Source organism: Pituophis catenifer, unplaced genomic scaffold, assembly GCF_029215685.1.
Source record: "Pituophis catenifer annectens isolate HBS135680 unplaced genomic scaffold, rPitCat1.0.hap2 SCAF_3, whole genome shotgun sequence".
NCBI classification, from domain to species: domain Eukaryota; kingdom Metazoa; phylum Chordata; class Lepidosauria; order Squamata; family Colubridae; genus Pituophis; species Pituophis catenifer.
This window is the reverse complement of record NW_027256883.1, coordinates 31626094-31651013: the sequence shown is the minus strand read 5'-3', so window position 1 is coordinate 31651013 and position 24920 is coordinate 31626094. Positions and strand designations below refer to the sequence as shown.

Here is a 24920-nt window from a genome sequence, read left to right as displayed (position 1 = left end):
CCGGGCTGTCCCAAGGCTGGAGTCCGCTGAGCCCTATAAATGGCTCGGGCGTCAGAAGTTCGCGGCCAGCGGTGCTAAAGCCCGCGCGAGAGAACGATGCGCAAGCAGTCCACCGGCGAGGCCCTGACCTGGGGCTACAGCAAGGAAAACGGTGAGTGGGAAGAAGTCCCCATCCTGCCCCGCCCCTCGAACCGCGCACACACCCCAACCGAGCGAGGCTCTCTAGGGCAGGAGTCTCCCTCGCAGCTCCGTGGTCCGCCGCAGCATTCAACCCGACCGAAGAAGGAGCGTTTTTCCAAAATCTCAGGCGTGGGATTCATGTCTCTCCGAGTGGCCGCCTTACCTGGTCACTCCACACTTTTTGATGCTATCAAATAGGGCATAAGTTCTCAAAGGCACTTCCCCCCTCCCCTCCCCATCAGGCTTTCCTTTTTTGGGGCCACAACTCCTATCATCCCCACTGAAAACCTGGCTGTAGATTTATTGGACTTCTTGTTCTTGTTCGATGCGTCTGGAGGGTTGCAGTGAAGGATGTTTAAGAAATGTTGCTTGGAGTGATAACTTGACAGCAACTTGCAAGGCCAAGAGATTCTTTTGTAGGTTGAATATATTTGGGAAGCCAAATTAACCAGATTGTTTGCTTATCTATCTCAGGATTGAATTTTGGACTTTTCTGGATTTTTGATGGAAGACTGTTATTGCTCATTGCGCCATTCTTGTTAGTAATGAGCTGAGGTGGCGCAGTGGTTAGGGTACAGTACTGCAGCTACTTCAGCTGACTGCTAGTTCAGCAGATCAGCGGATCAAATCTCATGGCTCAAGGTTGACTCAGCCTTCCATCCTTTCGAGGTGGGTAAAATGAGAACCCAGATTGTTGGGGGCAATATGCTACTTAGTATACTGTCTTTGGTGTAAGCCGCCCAGGGTCCTCGGAGAGTGGGCAGCATAGAAATATGAATAACAAATAAGAAATAAATAAGTAACTGAGGATGCCAAAGACTGAAAATAGCCCCTTTTTTCATGCACTATAAAATTACTTGCCTTTCTTGGCTGGAAGAAGAACAACTTTTATTTTTATTTATTTATTTATTTATTTATTTTTATTTATTTAAAGCATAGAACACTCTAGCTTCTTAAAAGATGAATGTGCTTATCACAGCTTTCTTCTAGTGCTTGACTGGAGATTTCCTGTCATTCAACTGCTGTATCCTATAGCAGTAGATTCACTATAGCAATGTGATACTTTCCAGACAGGGTATCTGGGGTGCACACATGCGTGTGTCTTGAAAAAGACAAGATAGTGACCATAAACATGCAATCAAATCTTTCCCCCTTTTGTATGTGCACCATGACCCATGTAAAAAAAGATGGGCTTTTGATCGTGTGATACGGCTTCCATCTTGATCTTCTGACTCCTTCCCTGTGGAAGGAGAGTCTTCAGGAAAAAAAGGCTGTAATTTCTGTTAAAGGTCTGAAATCTAAGAGCAGATCATATTTTTTAATGAATGGCCTCTGCCCTTTTTAAAAATATATAGTGTGACACACCATTTTTTTCACCAAATGGTTGCAAACATGTTGGATTATGATTTCCATGGCTCCCTGCTGTTGCCCTTGCAGGCTGAGACTGATGGCCGTTTAAAGACTAAAATATCTGGAGGGTTCAACTTGCCTATCTCTGTTGGGTGCATGTGCAAATAAGGGCGTATATCCCACTACTGTTGCTTTTATTCTTTTTGTTAGTAGAATATTACTATTAATAATAATATGCCTGAAATGTGAAAAACGTTCTATACTAACAATGATTAGTGTAAATTAATGAGAATAACGTAGAGTGCTTTAACATTTCAAAATCTGAATAGTACTGAAGAAAACAGTCTTGCTCAAATAATCTTATGTAACAACACAGTGGAGACTGTAATATTTAAGTATTAACCTTAAGATTGAAGCGTAATACTTATTGCTATGTATAAGAAACATACATACATACATAACATACATAATACTATGTATAACAAATAGTTTTGTGTATTTTGCATTTGTTCTTAATATGATGTTCAGCTTTAATTTAAACAACTTTATGACAGTATCGGTATCAGTATTGGCATTTTAGAAATGATAATTAATACTGATATAAACAGCTTTATTTTTAAAAAGTTTAAATTATCTAAATAAGAGAGTATGAATAATCTCCAGTAAATATTGTACAAATTTCCATGGACTCAAATAATTTTATTTATGTTTTATAATAATGCAGTAAAACTGGAAGAGAAAGAAAAATAAAGAAAAATAGGAGAAATTCAAGGGGATTTTTTTTTTTTTTTTTTTGCTTATGAGTCTACAATTCAATATATGCAATTCAAATAGAAAAGGCTTTCGGGCGGCCTGTTATGATAACTGCCTGATGGGTGAGATCAGGTTTTCTTCCTTGCTATAACATTGTTCTTGAGAGAAGGGGTTGCAAGTGGCTTTAGGTAGGTAAGAGATGTCAGTATGTTAAAACTAAAAAAGAGGCAGAAAATCTTCCATGCCAGAATGCCTGTTCTCCCCAGTTAATCATTCCCTGCCTAATAATAAGTCTTCACTGAAAGTGAATATACAACACCTTTCTCTACTCTAGTAGCACTCTGGTCATTCTCAATCAGCAGGAAAAAATCTCTGAAGGTTACCCCATGGGAGGAGATGGAATTAGTCTGCGCACTCAGAATGACATCCCAGAATGTTTTACACTTAGATCCCAGGCTAGCGATATATAGGAATAAAAAACATGACTGACAGTTTTGTATAACACTGTGCCTCTGCCTACAATTAAGTGGTGCTATAGTAACGCTACCAGTTCTTAGAAATATATAGTTTTGCTATCCTACCTGTTCTAAATAGGTAATTTGAAATGCACTTGGATAAAAGCCTCTTTGACTTTAATATGGCCTATTTATAGTAGACATGCAAAAGATTGTTGTGTTAAGATTTCCAGGGATTCACATTGGAACTTTATGTTGCATACATGCAGAACTGATTTCCAAATAGATTTTTTTTTTTTTACTTCACTCTAAAAAATGGGCTTGATGAATCCTTATTATCTGTCATTCCTATGAGGATCATACAGCCTTAACAATTTTCTTTGAAGTTTAAATAAATGAAAGTTTTCCTACAGCAGAAAGTTGGTGGAATATATTTAGCAACTTTATCCATTTTGCTTCTAATTAGCAAAAGTTTATACAGTGTGAAAATTATCAATAGCCTTGCATGCTTTTACATTTTTTTCTACATGAGTTTATATATGAAGGTAACCTCATTGTATTTGGTGAGAGTTCCTATTAGATTATGCAGGACTGTGGGCTATGTTTTAAATTCAAATCTAGTTTTAATTTCTTGTTTTCTAATAAGGAATAGAAAGAGTGGTTGAAACTGTAACAGTAACAATGCCTCTTGGAGGCAACAATTTTGCCTCCAAGATTTAAAACTTTAAAAAGTAATTTAAAAAGACTAAATCATCCTGTGATCAGGTAGTGCTTAACATTGTTCATTTGACTTTTCACGTTTCATGTCCTTCAGGTGTTGGAACAGGCAATATAGCAATGTGGGGTTAGGATACCAAAATAGCTGAAGGGCAACTTGTTGGGAATGGCTGCCATATGGTACAGAATATGACACACCTTTGCCTTGGCATGTTTTCCTCCCAGGACCTGATAGCTGGCATACATCTTACCCAATAGCCAAAGGGAACAATCAGTCACCTGTTGCAATTCTTAGCAAAGATGTCTTCAAAGACCCTGCTCTTTTGCCTTGGTTTACTGGCTATGATCCAGGTGCAGCTAAGAACATAAGAAACACTGGGAAAACATTGCGGATTGCATTTGATGATACTTTTGATCGCTCAGGTAAGTTTACTTTGGTAAATGTTTGCAAATGTACTTGTAAGCCTAAAGTAATCAGGGTTAAGCCTACAAAAGCCTTGGTGTGAAATGATCTTCTAAGGAAGGCTTCAAGTTCATCTCCCAAACACAGAAACAGCTGGTGGGAGATGAGTGATTTGTTGCTTATTGAGCTGATTGGATTATTTACTTTCCTCTACCCCTTGGGATATTCTCCCAATTTCGAGAGATATGCCATCCATGTCAACAGCCAATTTGCAGTAAGTCTGCAATCATTTTCAGCAAAGTTGGGATTTTGTTCCTATTCTGCTCTTCAGTCTTTATTCTGTGTTGTAGAAGGATAGGTGTGGTCCTGGTTTTGCATCCCAATCTGGTCACATGAAGGGTAGTTCATGCTGGAAAGTATTTGTCAGTCGTGTAATTTAAGAATTGAAGTGCATTAAAGTAAAGAGCCAGTATGGTGTAGTAGTTAAGGCATCAGGTTAGAAACCGTAAGACTATGAGTTCTTAGGCACAAAACCAGCTGAGTGACTTTGAGCCAGTTCTCCTCTCTAGGAAGGAAGCAATGGGAAACCCCTTCCAAACTCTTGTGGAGAAAACTCAGACAGTTTCCAGGAATAAAAAAAAAAAATGGCTCAAAGGACAAGAGGCAATGGGTGGAAACTAATCAAGGAGAGAAGCAACTTAGAACTAAGGAGAAATTTCCTGACAGTTAGAACAATTAATCAGTGGAACAACTTGCCTCCAGAAGTTGTAAATGTTCCAACACTGGAAGTTTTTAAGATGTTGGATAACCATTTGTCTGAAGCAGGGGTGGTTCTACTTACCTTACTACCAGTTCACAACAGGGCTGCGCGCGCATGCACAGAAGCTTCCTCATGACGTCAGGGTCAGTGGACGGAGTCTACCGCTGGTTTTACTACTGATTCTATAGAACCGGTTCAAACCGGGGGCAACCCACCACTGGTCTGAAGTGGTGTAGAGTTTCCTGTCTAAGCAGGGGGTTGGATTAGAAGACCTCCAAGGTCCCTTCCAACCTTTCTATTCTATTCTATTCTATTCTATTCTATTCTATTCTATTCTATTCTATTCTATTCTATTCTATTCTATTCTATTCTATTCTATTCTATTCTATTCTTCCATAGGAAGCTATTAGCCATCCATTTTATTAAAAATTGTAATTCTTCTATTCTATAAGCATTGCTGTACTTGATTGTTATACTACCAAGTCAGATTGATTGATTATATGCCATTAAGTCATTGTTGACTCTTAGCAACGCCATAGTTCAGTTTCCTTGATGATGGTCTCTTCCTAATCAGATCCTTCAGCTCCTCCAAGGGGGGGTGCATTCATTGCTGTTGTAACTGAGTCCATTCACCTTACTGGTTGTCATCTTATTCTTCTTTTTCCTTTTTCCTTTTCCAGCCTTTTCAATTAGAACCTTGTTAATTATAATTTTCCTATATTTTTTTCTAGTCTCTACCTCCTTCTTCTTCTTTTTCTCCTCATGGAAATGTGTATAATTTGTTTATACAAAAAAATAAATAAATCTGCCTTTCCAACAAAAAGGGTAAAGCAATCATAAAACAAGAAACAAGTCACAAGGGCAGAAAGAAATTTAAAAATAAGAAGCATAAAGTAAGTTTTATAATGAATGGTTACAGGAGGTAAATGCAAGAAACAATTCTAGTCAGCAAAAATTCCAAGCAGCCAAATTGTACATCACTTGTAGGGAAGTTCAGGTTCTGCTTGCTTTGAAATGAATCCTTCTCTATATTTCCAATAGTTTCTGTTATGTACGGATTCATTCAACTATTTAAAAGCCTTTAAGATGATTGGGAATGTTGGTCTTTGCTGCCACAGCCTTTGATTGGATTAAACTTGCAATTCACATGAAAACAGATTGCAAGAATTACAAGATTGCAAGATGACTGTGATCAGCACGATTCTTTCCATATGCATCTGTGGTTAAATATCAAAATGTTCTCATTAGCCGGTGGCATTTTCCATGAAGTTGATTTTGATTTTCTGGCGTAGGGTGAGAACAATAGTCTTTTCTCAGAAAATGGAAAAGGAGTTGCAGAACAGCAGCTTTTTGCTTTTAAAAGAAATATAGGCACACTGACCATACTTGGAGTAGCGATACAATTTTAAGGTTTGTTTTAACAGCACAGTCCTCCTGGACTGTAATTACTTTCAAGTGTTTAAGGATTAGAACCTCCACACATTCATGTACAGTACAGAAATATATTTACTTGCTTTTGTGTGTTTGTCTCTGTGTGTTGCTGAAGTGTCAATGTAATATTTGTATTTTCTGATGATCCTCTATGGAGGTTCTTATCTACTCCCTTGTTGGAGTAGTTCTTGGTGATAAGGTCGCATTGTTTCATTGGAGTGTCTATTCTTCGTGCTGTTGTGAGAAGGAACACATCATGTGCTCTTTTGTTCCCTTGTCTCCTTGCATTGTATGGCTGCAACAGAATGCATCCATTTTTCATGTATTATAATCCTTGGATTTTTTTTTCTTTTTTTTTTTTTTGCATTGTTACATTTAATTGATTATGATGTCCTTTTGTATGGGTGCTTCAGTAACCCTAATCAAAATGAACAGAATTCCAAAGCGAAAGGGAGAGGTGGTGTTTTTCTGGGCTGGCCAACATCACAATGCCAGCTAAAGAAAAGACAAAGCTAAGCCTTTTGCCCTATGCTTAACATATCTTTTGTCCTTGGGTATTCAAGTACATAGATATTAATCACTGATGAGAGATCAGCAATACTCTGACACAAAAGGTTGAGCTCTGCGGTAGCATTAACTCTGGAATTCCATGCTATTGCTGGCAGTTAAAAGACTTGAACGTTGCTTCAATCAAAGGCCCTCTGGGATTGCGGCAGTGATCGGCTTTCTGCCCACAGGAGTCGGGTGCTTTCTCCTTTTTAGGCTGCAAAAGAATGTGCGGTTAGTATCTCTGGAGGCCTAGAGTTAAAACTCAGGGGCAGGGGCATTTTAGGTCAAAACTGAGATTGCTTCCAGAATGCTTTGCTAGAATACTTTCTTCTCTTTGAATTCAATGTGACCTGAATTCATGAAATAAATGGCACTCCTGGCCATTATGAAAATGAGCAGTATTTTAGATAGACATTTTCATCTCAGAAAAGTCCATCATATCGTTGTCAAATGTTCATAGCTGACTTTATTGACCGTTATTTCAAAGAACATACCAACTGTCTATTTATTCTTGGACCTGTTAATTGCATTGTAATTGACATGGCCAACTGTGTTATACTGTTATTATTTTTTTAATCATAAAACAAAACTGCAAAGCCCTCACTTGTACCTAGGGGAAGGCTGAGCTTCCTTTGTTTTCACTTGTGATTGTCACCTGTCTCTGCAAACCTGACAATATATGAAGCTTTTCAAACCTTTGTATCAATATAGTGTGGTCTTCCCATGACTTTATGTGAAGAGGGATAACATATCTGGCTTGATCAATTATGTATTGATGAATATCCCATTTGTAAGAAAACTCAAATTATATTTGCAGTAGGATACTACTCTATAGGCTGATCATAAAGTCTTTCATTGTTTTACTAAAGATTGCAGATCTCTAAGGTTGAAGACTGTTTTTCCTGATCTAAATATTGTGCCATTCACTGAAAACACAATGTACTAAAGATTTTTTTAATAATGAATTTTCAAGGTACTTCATACACAATACTATTTGGTGTTGTAATTTTTTGTTAGGAACTGACTGAACTAGAGTATTATAGTTTTAAAAAACATGGGTTTAAAAAAGTTGTTTTTTTATATGACCTAAACCAGGAGTTCCCCAACCCCCAAGCCAGTACCAGTCCATGGGTTGTTAGGAATGGACTTGTACAGCTGGAGGTGAGTGGCAGGTAAGCGAGCGAAGCTTCATCTGTATTTACAGCCACTCCCCCATGCTAGCATCACCACCTCAGCTCCACCTAAAATCATCAGGCATAAGATTTTCATAGGAGGATGAACCCTACTGTAAACTGCACATGAGGGATCTAGGTTGCACACTCCTCCTATCCACCTCCCCCTGGTCCATGGAAAAACGGTCTTCCACAAAACTGGTCCCTGGTGCCAAAAAGGTTGAGGACCACTGACCTAGACTATTGTCACAAGAATGTTGCAGTAAAGAAAAATGCATGTGTTTGAATTCCTCTCTTTTGCTGTGAGGACAATAGATGAGCATTTGAAGATTTTTATTAGCAAGTAATTAATAGCATGCTTGAATAGCATTCTTCCATGCCTGAAGAATGGAGCATTGGCCTTTATTTTTATACAAATAAATAGTAGCCAACCAAGTATATTAAACAACTCTACAGGATGGACAGAAGAGTAACTTTTTCACCATTTCTCCTTTGTAGCTAGCTTACAAGTATGCTGCATATGAATCAGAAAATAGAATACCCATTTATACTCCTATCTTCTTTATTCCTTTAAAAATGTCTAAATTGGTGGCTTATGCATTGTAAGCCGCCCTGAGTCTCCGGAGAAGGGCGGCATATAAATCGAACCAATAAATAAAATAATAAATAAATATTACCATATTGGATAGCAGCTAATTCTGCAGATCTGAATTGAACTGAATAGGATTTAAAACTGGGTGGAGTGAGTTAATGAGGAAGTTGAATAATAGAGTTGTTGCTTACAGTATGACATTGGGTTTACTGTGATTTTGATCAAATTGGCTTAGCTTTGACAAACCATTGTAGTGGAGTATTTCTCTATTTTATTTTTTATAGAGAATAATCTGCTGTTTGAAGACATCTGCTGTATGAAAGACTATTTATCTTAAGTCCTATAAGCAGATGGAATGGATGGACCTTGACAATTACTATTATAATCAACATATGGATAGCATATGTTGATTATATTTAATTATTATAATAATAATTAATAATTATATAATTAATAATAATAATAATTATATATTAATAATTATTATTATATTTAACTATTTAATTAGTATGGGCCAAATTTGTTTAATATGTTTTTAATTGTTTTTTAAATTTAATATTGTATGTGTTTTATCTTTGGCTGTTCACCGCCCTGAGTCCTTCGGGAGAAGGGCGGTATATAAATCCAAAATAAACTAAACTAAACTAAATGTGGTACAGGCATATCATTCACTTGGTTCAGCATTACTCAATATTCTGAATATATTTGTCTGTAAATTGTTCAAATTACAACTGTATTTGAATCTAGACTTATACACTATAAATTCAAATGTGCATGTAATATAATTCACATTTTTTTTTCTTTAATGATGCATTAAAGGATACTTTTATACTCTCTTAAAAATAATAACACAAGAAAGGGAAATCTAGGACTGGACCTCCCGAAAACATGCTCACCTTTATTCAAAGGATAATTTTATAAAAGCCTGAAATGATCATTGGCTGAGTTTGCAAGGACTATCCCTATATGCTTGTTGCATATTTGGATGGTTTATTTTACTTGTGAAAGTTGTAAAATTGAGGAAGAAACAGATCACACAACTCCATATTCTTGGTAAAGAAACCGTTGGAGCAAAATTGCCCTTCTACACCTGTTCTCTCCAAGGCTGGCCCTATTGGTGAGCAAGATGGGGCACTTGCTTTCGGTGACAACAAGATGCATGATAAAGTAATTGCATACACCCTGAAAAATAGCCTGTTTCCAGTAGTGGGATTCAAATTCCATCGCTACCGGTTCGCTTGTGAGCACGTGCGTGTGTGACACTTCTGCGCATGCGCAGAAGCTTCTGTGCATGAGCAGAGATGTCCAGGCGGATGGCCGGAGCCTGCTGCTACCAGTTTCCCTGATCCGGGGCGAACTGGTAGCAACCCACTACTGCCTGCTTCCTTCAGATTTAATAGATGATGTATGCTATTGGAATTAGTAGACATATAGAAGATACCATGCCATTTTTCTATTCAGGCAGCACAAAGTCACAAGGCTGCCTCTTTATCTTTCTTCTCTGTTAAAGAAGCAGCAAGCAAACAACAAAAAGAAAAGAAATCTCCCATATAACTGGGAGATTTAAGTAAGTCAGCAAAAAGGATAGTCACTGACTCCTTGGAAATTTGGTGGCAAGTAGTCCACAGTGAACCATAATTGCAACGACATATAGGTTGCTAATGATGGCATCAAAATGTGAAAAATTAGACACAAGTACTAAGAGAAGTTATGAGTATTTCAGAACTCACAACTGTATCTAAAACTAAATACAATAATAGAGACCCAATTGTGCAGGAAGCAGTTGTGTGAAATGGCAGCTCTTGGCAGTTCAGTTGAGTGCAAATAGAGAGAAGGGTTTTATTGATATGTTAGAAATAGTTTGATACTGATTTTTTTCATGCAAATATTTTTTGTTTCCATAGCTAGAAGGCCATAGTAATAGGTCAATCCATATCACATGACTTCTGTCCTGCCTGGTGCTTGCCTTGGGGATAAAGTGCACAATGCTTTTGTACAGTTCTGCCTATAAATTCATGCACTGGTTGCATTTCTCTTAATTGACATTGACATTGAGATAGGGAAATGTAATCTTAATAAATTAGACAGCCTCATCTGACTACATAAGTGGACACGGTGTAGAATTACATTGTCATTATCTTGGCTTATGTTTTATACGACGAATCTTTTTTTAAAAAATGTAGGAGAAAAATTTCAGAAGGAAAGAGTGATGGCATCAGCCCAGCAACACATGCTTTTCTGAGCTCTTGCCTTTCAGTTTCATGTTCCTTTATAATGGTATATTTTAATTACCTGGACCCTTTTCAATCAGGATTCAGGCTTGGGAATGGAATGGAAACAGCATTGGTCGCGATTTTGGATGATCTCTGGTGTGGGTGTGATGGTGGATGTGCATCCATTCTTACCTTACTTGACCTCTCAAGCAGTTTTCAGTACCATCGACTATGCCGTGATGGCAAACCTATGGCACGCATGTCAAGGGTGGCCCGCGGAGCCATATCTGTGGGCATCCGAGCGTTGCCCTAGCTCAGCTTCAGCATGCATGCGTGTGCCGGCCAGCTGATTTTCAGGTCTTCTGGGTCCACTGGAAGTGGGGAAATGGGCTGTTTCCAGCCTCCAGAGGGCCTCCAGGGGGGTGGGGAAGGCCGTTTTCACCCTCTTGAGGCTCCAAGAAAGCCTACCAGGCCCACTGTCCCATCACATGCCAAAAGAAGGGGGGGTGTCGTGCGTGCATGCACGGGGGAATGTGCATTGAATTATGAATGTGGGCACGCACGCACGCGACCCCCGCTTTTGGCACACGACTGCAAAAAGGTTAGCCATCACTGGACTATGGTATCCTTCTGGATTGACTCAAAAGACTGGGAGAGAGTGGCATGGTGTTTCGCTGATATTCAGGGTTAATTCCAATTGGTGATGATTGGGGAACAAAGATCCTGCCCTTGACTCCTATATGTGGCGTGCTCCAGGGGATGGTGTTCATTTTTCTCCTATTTAACATTTGCATGAGACACTTGATTTCATCCATTGTCATAGGGGGATATATGATCAATATGCAGATGACATTCAGTTGTACATCTCTGCTCCTGACAAGCTTATTGATGCTGTGGGTTTTATCCCAGTGTCTTGAGGCTGTGAGGGTCTGGATGGGGAACAACAGGCTTCAACTGAATCCTGGCAAGGCTGAGTGGCTTTGGGTTTTGAGACACCTCCCTTCCCTCCCGGGTGATGAAACTGTACCATCTTTCGTGCAGGATGGGATTGCACGGCCCCAAACAGACCTTCTGCACAATCTGGGAGTCCTCTTGGAGTCATCACTCCAGTTCAGTGAGCAGGTGGCAGTCTTGACTAGAAGGACCTTTGCACAACTTTGTTTTGTGTGCCAGTTACTCCTTTTTCTGGATCAAAGGTCCCTTACTCATGGTCATTCATGCCCTGATGACCTCAGGTTGGATTGCAGCAATCCAACCTGAGGTCGGATGATGTAACTGGAAACTTCAGCTGATGCAAAATGTGGTGACATGAGCAATTATGTGTGTTTCTTTGCGAGCTGCATTGATTACCTGTCTCTTCCAATTCACAGTATTTTATTGACCTTTAAAGCCTTTCATTGTATGGGGCTGGGTTTCGTGAGGATCGCCCATCTCTTTACCTGCCTGTCGCATCAGATCTAACGGAGGGAGTATGTTACAGATTCTGCCCGCTAGGGGCCCTAGGGCCTTTTCTATGGTGGTGCCCACATTGTAGAATCTACTATGAGGTGACACTGGCCTCATCGCTTTTGAGTTTCACAGTCCCTTAAGACCTGATTATGCCAGCAAGCCTGGGACCCCAGGGGACAGGTGAACATGTGAGGTGGCTCCATTATTAACATCCCTTTGCTGTTATTTCCTTGTTTGTTCTGTTTTTTATAATGTTAACTTTTGTTATAATGTTTTTATAATTAAATTTTTAAATAAAAATTTTAAATGTTTTTATAATGAATAATGATAATTGGTTTTATGTATTTAAAACATATTTAAAATATAGAGATATTCTCTATATTGAGATACCTACAAGGTCCATAACTGCAAATCAGAAAAATCCCCTATAGAATCATCTGTGCAGATCAGTTTGAGTCTAAGTGCCCTTGGTGACGAGGAAGAAAGCTACACATTTGCCCCTAAAGCATTTCCATATCATACCAGCATATGACTTGTATGGAAACTTACTGACGTATTCCTCAACTATTATAAATAAACCCGCCTTAGTATATTCTGTGCAGAATCATCATAATCCCTTAACTCCACATCCAGGAACACCGAACAAAGCTGCCGCAATGCAAGTACTATTGGATGGTGCCAACTTTGTCACCAGAGAATTGGATTTCCATGAGCAGCCACAGGATTTGCTTGGCAGAGATCCTGCTGACCTTCTCTGGTTCACCATTCCAACATTGTGCTCTTACAACATTGGCTTGCCAAAACCTGCTAATATGACTCTTACCAGATGCTCATGTGATCTCCCTATTAATTTGGAATATTGCAGGCTGGTCAGAACTATTAAAAGACCATCCTTCCTTTGATTACGTATTGTGATTTGATACTTTTTTTTACAGGAAACCTGGGCAGAGGTGCAGTAGACAGTGAATGGGCAAATTCAATCTTGGTTATCACAAGTAAGGTGGGAGGAAAATCCAAGGGAAACATTTCAACCCTAGTTAGTACAGCTTTACAATGGAAATATGTCCCTCTGCCTTCCTAATCCTAATCCTAACCCTAATACACCTTTCTCCTCCTATTTTCCCTGCAACAACATTGGGAGGTAAGTTGGGCTGAGAGAGAGTGACTGGTCCAAAATCACCCATCTGGCTTTCACGCCTAAGGTAAAATTAGAACTACACTCTTCAAGTTTTTAGCCTGGTGCCTTAACAACTAAACCAAACTGGCTCTATTTGATTTACCTTTCATGTTGTATTAGGTAATTTTTTTTGCAATTCATTGCCTAAATAAAGTGCTGCATATAGGAAACTTTCAAACACGTTTCTGTGATATGAAAAGTTGTGATACATTTCAGGTGCTTTCTTGTTGCTACGTCTAGTTCTTCATTAAGTGGAAAGACAAGATTTATTTATAGTTAGGAAAGATATGAATTTTGGCCTAAGGCCAATCTAACTTGATGCGCATAAAGTTAATTAAGTCAGAAGTGACAAATGTGTGAGTTCAATCATACTGCCTGTTTATAATTGTCATCTACTGTTAGATGACATTTTGTATCTTGTACATGCATTGTTCCTAATACTGGAAAAATATTATGGCAAAACACTATAAGACTCAATCTGATCATCAATTGTTCTTCTCTGTCAAAATATTTCCTACAATATTTTCAATCACTTGATACTGCTTGGAATCCTAAGACAGAAAAAAGGGATACTAAGTGTCACAACATACTTGCCAACGTGCTAGAGAGTTGGCTGGCCAAGGATGCACTGTCTTATGAACATTGGTTTGGAAATGCAGTGGAAGATGAGATGCTCCCTTTGCCATATTGAGTCATATTGGCAAGAGATGCTCATAAATACTCATCTTATTTCATGGTTATACTATTTGTTATGGCACAGCAAAATCTTCTGTTAAATCTAGACTATTCTTTGCAGTACTTAGGGGAGGACCACTTCCTGGGATTTACAGGCTCCGTCAGCTTCACATCCACTGGGGTTCTACCAGTGACAAAGGCTCAGAGCATGTGGTGGATGCAAAAAGGCATGCAGGAGAGGTGAGTAGGTTCTGCAAGAAACACTGGAAGATCTCCCCTTGCCAGAGGGGAGAAAACCAGGTGCAGATAGTCTAATAAAGGCTTAGATGAGGATATCTATGTAACCAGGATACATACTGGTTGATGCATCATTTTTCTTTTTTAAAATGAAAATGGAAATTGAGTGGGCATATTTAGGAACACAGGTGCTAATTATATATATGCATGTAGATGCATATGCATTTATTCATAAAAGTTGTCCTGGCTCAGAATATGTAACTTGTAAAATGTCTATTATATACTATACACTTGTTTGCCAGTCATTACAAATTGATACGTTGAAAGCACCACTTATAGCATGGGTGTCAAATTCGCCATGTCATGTTGCCGCCGCATGATGTTTCGTGACGTTTTTCTCCTTTGTGGAGCTAGGGTGGGCGTGGCCTGCATGTGACGTATCCGGCCTGTGGGCCGCCAGTTTGACACCCCTGACTTATAGAAATTTTTATAGTATTTTGATCTTATCCTGAAAATAATTAAACCATGGGTGTTCAATATATTTTACATGCTTCCAAAGGTGTGTGATGACTCTTCATAACTTCACATCTGCTTGGCCACTACTCATATTGTCTGAGAATAAGTATTATAGTCTGGAGGATGCTCAGTTGGAGAAAAATAGTAGTATGAAAACCATTTGATGTAAATTTGGCAATGTTGTGAAATCTTACCTTTTGACCCTTTTGTTTTAAACATTTTTCTAAAAGAACAAAAATACTTAGATAATGCTTAACACTGCTTGCATGTTTCTGATTTTTAATATTTTTAAAATGTTTAAATTTTTACCTGGTAGTGAGAGTCAGATGGCTATTGGGAAATGAAGAGAATTTTATGAATGTCACCATAACATTCTTTGATATCTAACTATAATGTTTTCCTTGTTTTTAGATTCATTTGGTACACTGGAATTCCTCCTATAGTAATTATGCTGATGCTTTGAGAAAAACTGATGGTGTGGCTACCATAGCCATTCTAATGGAAGTAAGTTCTGATTGCTATTTTCTTAGGCATATTTTCATGATAATCTTCAGCTGTGGCTCCAAAGATTGCATCTGTTTTGGACAATGATGCTTTCTGTTTTTTCTCCATCCACCACATCATCCTTTTTGTGCTACTAGGGACCTTAACATACAGAATGCTGACACCTACCCTCTATCTTCCTCTACTCTCCTATTATATGCTACACTAATGGACTGAGTGTACTGTCTTATCTTTCTAATTTCTAATTAAGCTTGAGGAAAATGTCCACCATAGTATTCAGAGTTTTCTTCTAATACATGGAATACTGTGTGAAGATTCTTTTCAAGGAAGGGACACATCACAAATGTATAGAGTGCTTTGTGGCAGCCAACACCTTTCCCAATAACATGTCTTTTAATCTGGGTTAACTCCAGTTTTCTTGGCTTTGCAAGGTGATGTCATCACATAAATGTGTATTTAACACTAAGTCCTTTGTATTCAGTCCTGTTAATATTTAATTGGAATAGAAGTCTGTAAAGTGGTATACAATATTTGTCTTTTGTAGTAGTGATGAGATGAGATGTTGCCTCGGTGTGGATGCTCCTTTTCTAGTTGCTGCTGAGCCCAGGCCAAGTTCCAAGTTCTGCTCTTAAAGCATTATTGTTTTTGAGCACTCTAGCTGAACTCCCAAGCCACGTTCCTGGAATCCGATAAGGATATGCTGCTTATCATAGCTTGTGGTTCTGGCAGTTGAATGTTAATCTTTTGGCCTGCCTGTGACAGCTATCAGTCTTCAGACATCACTTTCCACTCCCTCACCTGCTTGCTGTTTTCCTATCTCCTTTTCTCTTATATATCCACATTCTTAGAATTTGCTTTGGTAAACTAAGAATTTGGGTGGTTGAAGCTGCCTCTTGAACTCTTGAAAATGCCATGGTATGGCTCAAGTATTACAGGCAGCTGAAACACCAATATGGATGTTTGTGAATAAAGCTGTGAGTTAATGACTAAAGAGCGCTTCTTGCAACATTGTTTGTTAGGTTCTAACTTGCAGCTGGTGAAATGGATTGCCAGATTTGCTGTAAAATTGTTGGAAAAAAGGACAAAGTTGATGCAGCAGAATGTGGTAGATTGCATTATTGATTTAATAATGTAATTCTAATAGTAGTTTTAAGACTGATTGGGTAGATGCAGGGGTGACATTGTAATATAATTTTAATCATATTTAATTTGTATCTCAAATTATTGTATTCTATTCTGATTTCATTCTAGATCGAATTTTACTCTAATTTCATTTTAAATCGTGTTTTATTCCTATTCCAATTTCATTTTAAATTGTTTCTACCAAACTTTTGTAATAATTGTTTCTGGAGCGCTGCACTTTGATATGGCTCAAGGGCTAATCAATAAATAAAGATTGATACTAGATTGAGTGTATGATTGAGTGTATGAGGGAAAAGGAGCGAAAAAGCATTTGTGTCTGGCTGTAGCTAGTTGTTTCAACTTAATCATTTCTCAGCCTTTTGGCTAAGATCAACTGTAGCATTTTAATTCCACTCCCTCATTAATTATAATTATCATCACACTAATAATTACAATTCATTATTGTTATATATACCATTAAAACACAATTATAGTCATGTTGCTATATTTACATGTTGAGAAGTCTTGTAACTTTTTCTTTGAATGAAAACTTGGCGGAACGGAATTAAATTACTAACTGGATAGGGATAGATTGTATTGCATTATACTGCATTATACACCTAGAACTGCACATCTGTCTCAAATCTCAGAAATTTTCTTTCTCCTATATCTCTTACTCTCCCCTTCTTCTAGAATTGTTTATTTATTTTAATTCAATAGTATTTGTAGGTTGTTTCATTCCATATACACTGTTCGGGCTGTTTAATGGTTGAACTAATTAAAAAATAATAATCTTTAGTAATATTCTGCTATAATGACTATCCAAACAATACTGTAGACTCAAAATTTACTGGAACAGTCCTGCTTTAAGCTCACTTCCTGAAAAGAGAATTGGGATTGTTGAGTTCAGTTGGTGGGGTTATGCACTTTTTTCATGTCTTTGTACTAGCTGTGACTTATTGTTTTATAAATAGTGGAAACAGTTTATCAACCGTATTCAGTTTTGTTACAATTTAAGGCAAAATATATGTATATATACTATTATTAATAATTAACATTTGTACTTTAGAAACATGATACAAAATTCATACTTGATACAGGACCCCACCAATTGAACTTAACAACACCAATATTTGGGATTCTGAAGAAAATCTGTACAAAACTTGGTCAGAATGTTTAATACATTAGAGAGGCCTCTTCCAAGCTGGTGACCTCTGCATGTTAAATTTGACATCCCCAGCTAGCATGAAAAAGAGCCACACTGACTGGGGTTTATGGAAATTCATTCAACATATCTGTAAGGCAGCAAGAAAGCTGGTTTAAGACCTAGGAAGTTGGTTTGGATACTATTCAGTCAGCTTTTCCTAACCTGATATCATTAAAAAGTGTTGAAGTACATCTCATGGTGAGGGATTTAGAATGCAGTATTTCAGGCTCACTCTGCTGACTGCCAGCAGTTCGATCCTGATCGGCTCAAGGTTGACTTAACATTCCATCCTTCCGAGGTTGGTAAAATGAGGACCCAGATTGTTGGAGGCAATATGCTAAACAGTTTACAAACTGCTTAGAGAGGGCTGTAAACACAGTGAAGAGGTATATAAATCTAAATGATATTGCTATCTCTCATTATTCTCAGCCAATATGGCTGAAAATATAAAGAACCGTAATGGATGAAGATAGCAGGATCTGTAGTCAAACACAGTTGGAGAGTACCAGTTAGTGAAAGTTCAGTTTGTGAATATTTTCAATTATTGTCACTTTCAGCACCACTACCAAAATGTTTCCTGAAGTCCAGAAACACTCACTGAAATTAAAATCATACTGTAGTTGTGCAAAATAGAGCATCATTAAATAACACCAACCAATCAGGCAAATGTTATTCTCTTTTAGTTTTTATACTTAATATTATTGGTAGGGGTTGTAAGATATTCCGCAAATGTTATTAATTAAATGGACATATGGGATAGTTAACAATTAATACTGTTGCAATTTGGGAGATAATCACCTTTCATGGCTGCTCACTTGCTGACTTCTGAATGACAGGTAGGAAAAAACCCTAAGCCAGAAATGAAAAGAATTATTGAAGAAATAGACGCTATTAAAACAAAGGTATGTAAAATAATATTCTAGTTAATACCAAGTTTTCTAACATGGTTAATCTAATATGTTTCAATAAAGGGAGCTAACATACTTAGATATTGCATAAAAAGTATGATATTATTAACACACAACAAACTACAGTATATTTAATTTGTTGAATAAGGCACAGTTAGTGCCTTATTCAACAAATGCCTTCAGATGTCATACTAAGCCATAAGTCATGCTTATGAAGCTTAATGACTGTATTTACATAACATGCCAAGCAGTACGAAATGAAAACCACTATGGTCATGAATGATATGTGAATCTTCGCTGTGACAACTAACAACTAGTACTGAGAACTAGCATGAAACATGTAGACAATAGGAACATCTGGATCTTGTAACAAATCTTTTTAAAAAATGAATAGCTGACAACTTCCCATGGGAAGTTTAATGAGAGGTGGAACAAATAAGAGATTATTTAAAGGAAGGTTTTCCAGACACAGTAGTCTTGATTCAGAAGTAAACCTTCTCAATTGATTTTGCTCATGAGATTCTCTTTATCACTTTTAAATTGAAAGTTGGGATTTTTTTTTTTTTTGGTCATTCCACCTCAGAAAAGCAATTTGAACTAATATTTCATTATGGATCCAGATTTCAAACTACTTGGGGCACTTACTAAAATCAATGCAGACTTAATAAAATCAGGATATCTCATGTTAGGTAAATCTGGAATAGCTTTTGACTGATGATAGATGTTAGAAGAAAATGTTTATTAGTATTTATTAGTTTATTAGTATTCTGTGATCTCAACTACACCTTGAGGCTATCTATACAAATGATTATCATCATCCACCCATAATAAATTTTGACTGTAGAGAGCGTTCCTGTCTCTACCACTGAATTTAATTATATTATTTCTGATTTATTTAAGGGAAAAGAGGCTCCTTTTCTAAACTTTGATCCATCTATCCTCTTCCCTCAAAATCGAAGTTACTATACTTATCAAGGCTCTTTTACAACGCCTCCGTGTGAAGAGTGTGTTACCTGGATTGTTATGAAAGAGCCTATAAGTGTTGATGAGCAGCAGGTAAATTAGAAATCTGCACAGTTATTTCTTTTTTTGTATATATTTCGTGTAAGTTTAAATGCATCTCATGTGTTCATTAATAAGTATAATCTTGCTTTACCATAAATTATATATATGATTCAGGTATATTGTGCTTCTGTATTCATGAAAAATATTGGGCAATTTCTAAAGCAAATGAATCAGAGTGACAAGTGAGGACCTAAGAGCATTTTACAGGTAGTCCTTGAGTTATAACAGTTCATTTAGTGACCATTCAAAGATACAACAGCACTGAAAAAAGACCCTCTGACAAGCAAAGTCAATGGGGAAGCCAGATTCACTTAATAAGTGTGACAAAACAGCTGATGCATTTCATTTAATAACTGTGGCAGGAAACATTGTAAAATAGGGCAAAATTCACTCAACCACTGTCTCACTTAGCAGTAGAAATGTTGGGCTCAATTGTCATAACTCAAGGATTATGTGTATAGCATCATAGAATTGTGGAGTTAGAAGTTAATCCATTCTTCTGCAAGTGGTAAGAAAACCAATTAAACCATCTTGGAGGTGGACACCACTTTTTAAACAAATTTGTGCCTTCGGTAAGTAGACTTATTTCACTGTGGTATGGATCTTAGCATCAGAAAGTAATTTTTTATAATTGTGAAATCTAGGAAGCTACAACTTGTATTCAGTATTTCTGATCCAATTTGTATGGAAAATAATTCCTGATATTTTCTTTTCTATACCATCTTTTTATGTGTACCTGAACACTGATAACATGTCTCCCCTTAATCTTCTTTTTGCCAGATTTAACACTTAAGTTCCTTTAGCTCAAGTTCCTCTGTCACCTTTGAGGGCCTCAATTTTAATTTGACAATTTCCTTCTGAAAATGCAACATTCAGTCTTGTACAGAGAATTCCCAGTGTGGCTTCAGCAGCACAGAGGGGTGTAGAATAAGGACTTCAAAAGTTTTTGAACCCTTTTTATGATGCAGTCCAAAACTGCCTTAACTTTTATATCTTTTATATCTACATCAAGGATGTAGAAGACTTTTTTCTCCATCCACCACATCATCCTTTTTGTGCTACTATGGACCTTAACCTACAGAATGCAGACACCTTCCTCTACTCTCCCATCATATGCCATACTAATGGACTGAGTATACTGTCTTATCTTTCTAATTTCTAATTAAGCTTGAGGAAAAAGTCCACCATAGTATTCAGAGTTTCCTTCTAATACATGGAATATTCTGTGAAGATTCTTTTCCAAGGAAGGGACACACCACAAATGTATACAGTGCTTTTATATCTTTCAAGCAGGGATGTAGAAGAATTCCACTAAGTCTGGCAGGAGTGAACTAGGAGTGATTTGCTCCTAATGGACTTTACAGCACTAAATGAATTCTAGCTAAAACCCTTTTTGTTCAATAAAAAATATCTGCCAAGAGGAAGGGAATTACACTTACTTTGTGTGCTATAAAGAAAATTAGGGGAGGGAATTTTATTTTTCAAGTAAATGGGGTAGAGCAGAGATGTCAAACTCGATTTCATTGAGGGCTGTATCTGGGTTATGTTTGACCTTGGGGAGATGGGATGGGCATGGCCAGGGTGGGCATGGCCAACTTGACATCACTTCTGTCAGGGGCGCCTGTGGTGGCCTGAGCGCTCTGCCAGCAAAAACAGGCTCTTGAGTTATATTTTTGGCTGCCACGGTTTCCTACAACCCTCTGCCAGTAAAAACGGAGCTCGGGAGGCTGTTTTCAGTGGCACAAGGACCACAGGCTGGTCCCTCGCTGTTTCCCCATGGGCCAGATCCCTGTAGGCCAGATCTAGCCCATAAGCCTTCAGTTTGACACCCCTGGGGTAGATCTAAACTCCAAGAGGCTCCATTATAGTGGTGCTTATCAAAGTGTCCAAAGTGAACACAGGGCTTTAAAACTCACATGGACATTCCAGGAAGCAGTGCTACCATGAGGAGATTTGTATCAGCAGATCACAAGCTCCTTTCTTGCAGCAACGGGAGATCACCTGATCAGTGTTACCTTTCTGGCATGCCCATAAGCCCTAGAGGGAAAAACTCTATACTATTTCCATGTTAAAAAAAATAATGGTGCTCTAAGACCCCTCAGCTATCTTATAAACATAAAGTACAACCTTACCTTAAATCAGTACAACAATGTTTTTTTTCAAAGTACAATCTTTTTTTTTTTTTATGGACTTAATAAAACTTGCATATCTTGAATCTCAAATTTTAATTTAGTCTCATAAAAGTGGTTGGAAATTTTATTATTTCCAACAGATAGAGTTTTTTATTTAGACAATGACACTATTCTTTATCAATTCTATTGGAGAAAGAAGCACTCAGAAGAAGGAAGCATATTCCTTTTTTGTAGTGTCTTGTTTAAACTTTATTTCATTTCTTAATTTCCCATTTCCTAGTTAAACTTTTCCTGGAAATAAAAAATATTAGTGTGCTTTGCTTTGGTTTCTTGGGCCAGGAATCAAACCCTTAATAAGGCCTCACGCTCCAGTCCTTATGCTATTTATGTAGAATTAAATGGCTTTAATGGAAGTCACTTCCAAAAAGGGCGAAGTCCAGAGTAGTGGGTCATTCATAAATAAAGACTGCTAAACTTGTTTTTCTTGATTTGCAACAATCTAGTAAAAAGTTGGGCAAAGGAAGCAGATCTTTATATTATTGCAGGAAGCTCTTTGATCAGTTGTAATAATCAAAATCTGCTTATATGTTATCTTTATTCTTCTAAGACTTTCTAAATGTCGTGAAACAAAATGGGATAAGATATTTAGAGTAGCAATTTGAGAAGCACCTATCAGAGAAATAAAGATAAGAGGTTTATTTGTAATTAGGAATATCTTGATATTCAGGCAATTTCTTACCAAAGCAGAAAGGCTTTTATAGATCTCCAGGAAAGGAAAATCAGTTAGCAAGATAGTTATCTAAATTAGGCATAAGTTTGTTTCGGTGTTTGGGAAGAATTGCTATTTGAACTGTGATAGGTTCTGAAACCCAGGTAGCTTTCTCTACCTTAGAAGAGTATAATCTAGAACAAACCATTAGATAGCTAAAGAATGTTTAAAAATTGAATCAAATACATAAACAACAATTGAATCCAACAAGTAAGAGTTCATTTCTACTTGGGTGCAAGGTTCTCTAGAAAATAAGCCAAGCAGAACTTTACAGAACAAATGAATAACAATGGTTGTATTCAGGGGTGAAATCCAGCAGGTTCTGACAGGTTCTGGAGAACTGGGAGCAGAAATTTTGAGCAGTTTGGAGAACCAGTAGCGGAAATTTTGAGTAGTTCGGAGAACCGGCAAATACCACCTCTGTCTGGCCCCATAGTGGGGTGTGTATGGAGATTTTGCAATACCCTTCCTCTGGAGGTGGGTGGGAATGGAGATTTTGCAGTATCCTTCCCCTGCCATGCCCACCAAGTCACACCCACCAAGCCACACCACGCCCACCAAGCCATGCCCACAGAATCGGTAGTAAAAAAAATTGGATTTCACCACTGGTTGTATTGCATTTTTTTCCTTGAACAAACTCTGGCAGCTTTTTAAAGGAAATTATCATTCTAATATCTTTTGAATGTTTTTTTTTAGATCATTTGTAACTAAATTGGGCTTAGAAATATCTTTCTTTTTCCTCCATAGATGTTAAAGCTGCGTAGCCTTTCCAGCAATAGCGCAGAAGATCCTCATTGTCCTTTACAGGACAACTGGCGGCCTCTTCAGCCTCTCAATAACAGGATGATACGATCAACATGTCAATAGATTCTCTACTACAGTTGCCATCTTGAGTCATGAAGATCTAAGGTTTTACACTCATGTTGTATATAGGTGGTTCTTCCTCTGGATCTATGCTGTTGAGCCAAAAATTTTAAGCAATGAAGCAGGACAAGTTATTAAATGAATATAACTTTGGGAGGAGGGAAAAAGTAATTATAGTAAAACTTTAACTTGTCTATTCATATGCTGTGGACTCTCTCTTCAGATGTCATATACCATATGCCATGATGTTACAGAGACTGAGTAGCGTGTATCAAATGCTTCCTTGCTCAGCCTTACTCATTTGGCTGTTCCTGCCAACTGAACTGGCTAAACTGTTTTCTGCAACCAGATGTCTTTTCCATGTGTGGGTTTGCAGCTAACAGACATCTGAGAATTGCAGTTATAATGTGTCAAGGCTTGTTCTTAGCTTCAGATTCTGGCTTGTGAGTATTGCAAAAAGCCTTTTATCTGATATACTGATAAAAGTTCTGTGATTTGTTTAGCCATTCCCACTGGAAGGAGAAGCCATCAATCCATATCTCTATGTACTTGCTTGCTGAGTTGCTATAATTGCCTCATATTATAGTAATAACCAAACCAGCTGTATGTAATCTTGAAATATTTTTTTCTTTTCCCCTTTCACAATTTATTAAAATGTTCCTAATTTAAAACTGGTCAAATTCCACTACCATTTATACCAGTTGAAATTCTAAAGGTCATAGGGAAAAAAGTAACATCCACATTCTATTCTTACACCAAATTTCCTTGAAAAGCCTGTTGATTTTAGGGAATTTGATATTGAGAAAATATATGCTGTTAAATAATAAAAAAAGAAAATCACCCCAGCATATATTTACAGCATTAATTTATCTTTCTTGAAATATAAATTAAAATGTTCAAATAGAAGATAGAATGAGCTATAGAATTCATATTTTATTCTATAATTGTGTAACTTTATTTCATGCTAATTATGAATATTTTGAACACCTTAGATTTGTTTAATAGGAAGCTAATCTCAGAGAATTGAAAGCAAACTTTTTTCTTGAAAGGGAAAGAAAATATGATGTATTCAGTTTTTAGTTGTGCTGTATTTTGTAGCATCCCAAAAAGTAATATTCTGACCGTATCCTGATTTGATTATTTAGTCATTCATTTTCTGGCAATGCAGATAGTATGTATTATATTCAGAATCTCTGTTATAAATGGGAAGAAATTTCATAATGCAATGAGATTTTCACAGGCATCTCATTTTAGATTTGAAACCAATTATGAAATGGAAAATATAATAAATCCAGACTTTTCAATGTCAGTATTACATTTTTTTCAAATAAACTTTTATATCTCCCATGTATATATAATTAGTAAATTATAAGCATCAGAGTATTTTCTTCCAATTTTAAAAATTGGTTAATGGATTGTTTCCTTCCAAATTAAAAAAAAAATCAATTTGTATTTGCATTGTATTACTTAACATTTCTAAAACATACATTAAAATCTAAAACATACATTAAAACATGTTTTTAAAGCTACTAGGAAAACAACAGTGTTTGGGGAAAATGTCTAAACTTCTGAGAATTATTAATAAAATATTGGCCTGAGTTGTTTTTCTTTTCTTGCTTTGGGTTTTGCTTTTCAAGAAAAGCATTTCAAACTGTACTGTATGATGGCAATATACTTGCTTTTGTAAAACAACAAAAATAAATCTACCTTTCAGAACCAA

General features: G+C 37.2%; 1 protein-coding gene across 2 annotated transcripts; it reads left to right on the top strand.

The window, feature by feature from the left end:
* On the top strand, window positions 1-24920 carry LOC139315726 (carbonic anhydrase 3-like). Of its 2 annotated transcripts, XM_070942153.1 has the most exons (7): window positions 1-151; window positions 3681-3878; window positions 13998-14116; window positions 15041-15133; window positions 18299-18364; window positions 19271-19426; window positions 23084-24920. In XM_070942153.1, the coding sequence occupies exons 1-7, from the start codon at window positions 97-99 to the stop codon at window positions 23201-23203; spliced, it is 807 nt and encodes a 268-aa protein (XP_070798254.1). In that variant the 5' UTR covers window positions 1-96; the 3' UTR covers window positions 23204-24920. The 2 variants fall into 2 exon arrangements, with proteins under 2 accessions (XP_070798254.1, XP_070798255.1); XM_070942154.1 differs by lacking the exon at window positions 18299-18364.

Excerpts from the sequence above, each read along its gene's own strand:
- LOC139315726 (XM_070942153.1), top strand. The coding sequence starts at position 97 with ATGCGCAAGCAGTCCACCGGCGAGGCCCTGACCTGGGGCTACAGCAAG. Across the intron at positions 18,365-19,270 it reads TAGACGCTATTAAAACAAAG|GGAAAAGAGGCTCCTTTTCT; the intron begins GTATGTAAAATA and ends GATTTATTTAAG. Across the intron at positions 19,427-23,083 it reads TAAGTGTTGATGAGCAGCAG|ATGTTAAAGCTGCGTAGCCT; the intron begins GTAAATTAGAAA and ends TTTCCTCCATAG.